At 46.3% G+C, this 3,410-nt stretch overlaps 1 protein-coding gene across 1 annotated transcript; it reads left to right on the forward strand.

Annotated features, from left to right (window-relative positions):
- Positions 1–1,771: 1,771 nt before the first annotated feature.
- LOC122105997 (taste receptor type 2 member 143-like) lies at positions 1,772–2,626 on the forward strand. The gene has a single exon (XM_042677313.1). It carries the CDS (start codon positions 1,772–1,774, stop codon positions 2,624–2,626), a length of 855 nt encoding a protein of 284 aa, XP_042533247.1.
- The last annotated feature ends 784 nt before the right edge of the window (positions 2,627–3,410 follow it).

Below are 3,410 nucleotides of genomic sequence, written 5' to 3' on the forward strand. Positions count from 1 at the left end.
CTCATCTGAGGAACGGCTAGGTCTTCTGACAGACTGGTTGTTAGTATTTTAGTAAATGTTTTGTGAGAAGACTCAGTTTATTCAAGGCCCCCTTCCTTGTGGGCTAGCTTTACCTTAAGTCTCTCTCTTTTTCTCTCTTTCTCTTCTCTCCCTGTCTCTTTTGCTCACCCCTGTCTTTCTTTTTTAAAAAATATTTATTTTAAATTAAGTATTTAAAATTTATCTTGAACCTTTTGTTATTGTAAAGATGATGTACAGAGGGGTTATATTTACGTACGGCAGGTAAAGAGTACCTTTCTTTTTGGACAATGTCACAAGTTGTATAGTTCATTTTCAACATAGTGTGTCTAGTGAGTACCACTGCTGTATTGGTTCACCGTTTGTCTGTTTGTTTCTGTGCTTCTCCTTTATTCCTCCTGCCCCCCATCAAAGACAGATAAAGGGACAAACAAGACAAAAAATAAAAGGAAACAAAAACAGCAATGAAGAAAAACTCTTTTATTGCCTTTCCTGGAGTCACTTTCTTTGATTTTTGACAAAGGTTCGCTCATGTGTAACCCATGTACAGCCCAATGTATGGGTGGCTTCAAACTTTCGATCCTTCTGCCTCCGCCTCCCATGTGCTCACACTATAGGCAGGTGCTGCCACATTCTGCCTGCGTTCCTCTTGACAGGCCACAGATTCTGATTTCCAACTCCTATTGTGATGGGTCATTTCCCTTGTCTATCTTTTCTTCTTCCTCACTGTGACCCATCCATTGTCTCCCATTACCCAGAGCTGGCTTAGATGCTGATGAATTTTGACTCATCAAATGTCCTGAAGCTAAGGTGGTAAGAGCTCTGACAGATTTGATGTTAATGCTTCAGGAAAAATTCACATGTATTTGGAAATTCCACAGACTCCACTATGGAGCCTGACTGACAGCGATGTTTTAGGCAGCCTGAGAGGCCAGGAGTTCCAGAGGTCAGTGGCTGGGGCCATTTCTTGGTAATTCCAAGCCATGGACCTGTAAATGACTGCCCCATCCACCTCAGTCACAAAGGGAGCCTGAAGGCAGCCTCTGGAAGCTATGGAGTGAAGCATTTCCCAGGACATGAAGGGGGTCCGAGAAAGTTTGTGTTTCAGGGAGCGAAATAAGGGTCAGAGCATCTTTTGAGGAAAAGTTAGGAAGGACAGAACATAATTAACAAACAAGCTGGGTGCTCGTGGTTTAAGCCTGTAATCTTAGCTACTTAAAAGAAGGCTGAGAGCTGAGGATTGCAGTTAGAAACCAGCTGGGCTAGGAAACTCCGTAAGACTCCTATCTCCAATTAAAAGCTGGAAGTAGAGCTGGGGCTCAAGTGATAGAGCACTAGCCTTGAGCACAAAAGCTCAGGGACAGCATGCATGCCCAGAGTTCAAGCTCTGTACCAAAACAAAAGAAAGAGAAGAAACAAGAAACAATGTGCAAGATGCTATTTTCAGATACCCTTGGAGCCTGTACCCTGTTAACATTTCTCCGCACCTGGCCATGATGAAAAATAGGCAAATGTGGAGCACACAAATAGAGACAGGTGTCATTGAGCTGAGGATGCTTTGCATGTTGAGAAAGATCTCAGTTATCCTCATTTCAAATCCTAGAGGCCTGGGGCTTTGCTGATGACGAGGCTTTGTGGTTATATCCCGGACGGGGGATTTCAGAATCTCTGATCGATACAGGGTGGTTTTCTGTGAATGTCTTTGCAGCGCTTTGTTGGAGAAGCCAGTTGGAGCAGATCCACCCTGGAGAATATGCCCTCCACAGTGATCTTCAAGGTCATCTTTTGTCTGGAATCACTGGTTGCGATGCTGCAGAATGGCTTCCTGACCATCGTGCTGGTCAGGGAGTGGGTGAGCTCGACCCCGACGGTAGCCGACAGGATTGTGGCCTGTCTTGCCTTGTCTCGCTTCTTCCTGCATGGAGCAGCCATGCTGAGCAACTTGTTGGCCTTCTCTGGTTTTTGTTACCAAGCAAACTTGGTTGGCGCCTTGTGGGACTTCATTAACACTTTCCTTTTATGGCTGACCGCCTGGCTTGCCCTCTTCTACTGCGTGAAGATCTCTTCCTTCTCCCACCCCATCTTTCTGCGGCTGAAGTGGAGGATTTCTCGACTAGTGCCCCGGCTAGTGTTGGGTTCTCTGATCCTCAGTAGTGTCTCAGCCATCCAAACAGTCGCTGGGAATGTAGTGGTGGCTCAGTTGTCCGGGGGAAACTGCACTACGTTTAAGTCACTGGACTTCTGGTATTATTACCTCACGCACGGAGTGTTTATGTGGCTCCTTCCTTTCCTGCTGTTCCTGCTGTCCGCCCTTCTGCTCGTGTTCTCCCTGTACCGGCATGTGGGGCACATGAGGGGCCACAGGTCGGGGCGTGGCAATCCCAGCCTCCAGGTTCACAGGGCAGCTCTGAAGACACTGGCCTTCTTCCTTCTCTTCAATACATTGTATTTCCTGGCCTTGATCAGTTTTTCTATGGGGAAAATATCTGTCCAGAGTCACTGGTACTGGGCCAAGGAGGTGATCATCTACGCTGGCATCTCCCTGCACTCCCTCATCCTGGTAGTAAGCAGCCCGAAGCTGAGAAAGGCCCTCAAGCTGAAGTGTTAGGATGGTTGTAGTGGCAGCTCACAAGGCTCTGAGGGCCCCAGACAACACAACGGGTGGCCGCCGTGTGAAGATATAATGATCGCCAGCACACTGACGGCTGATCTGATAGACAGCAAGAATGTTGGAGGTTTGGGTACGCTCTCCTTTCGTTTCCCTCTTTCTTTTCAATTCCTTCCATGCCCCACGAATTCTTTTTCCATCCCCTCCACTGCGACTAGTCTTTGATTGGAGCCCCAAATTGCCTTAGCCTTCGTTTACATAATCTCATTTCCTTAATAGTCAATCTGTGCTAGGAACCCGAACAATATTCTTCAAGCACCAACTCGTCTGCACTCCTGAAGTTCAGTTACTATGGTCAGTCATCTCCATGGGAAAACTGAAGTTGTATTTGGTGACATAAATCACTCAGCAGCACCACCCACCTTGTGCACTGTCCTTGAGCTTTTGTGCTCAAGGCTAGTGCTCTACCACTTTGAGCCACAGTGCCATTTCCAGCGTTTTGGTAGTTAAATGGAGATAGGAGTCTCATGGATTGTCCTGCTTGGGCTGGCTTTGAACCACAACACTCAGGTCTCAGATTCCTGAGAAGCTAGGATTACAGGAGTGAGCCACCAGTACCCAGCTGACTGTTCTTCGTTTTGATAATCCACTATTCCTGGTATGCTGGGAGTAGGAAGAAAAGTGTGGCAATTTTAATTTGGTTTTATCCTCTCCTTCACATTCTTATTTTTTGTGTATATTTTATGATATAGACAATGTATTAGCAAAGTAATTCATTAGAAAA

The sequence above is a fragment of the Dipodomys spectabilis genome, unplaced genomic scaffold (assembly GCF_019054845.1).
Source record: "Dipodomys spectabilis isolate Male_0828 unplaced genomic scaffold, ASM1905484v1 ptg000034l, whole genome shotgun sequence".
NCBI lineage: Eukaryota > Metazoa > Chordata > Mammalia > Rodentia > Heteromyidae > Dipodomys > Dipodomys spectabilis.

Excerpts from the sequence above, each read along its gene's own strand:
- LOC122105997 (XM_042677313.1), top strand. The coding sequence starts at position 1,772 with ATGCCCTCCACAGTGATCTTCAAGGTCATCTTTTGTCTGGAATCACTG.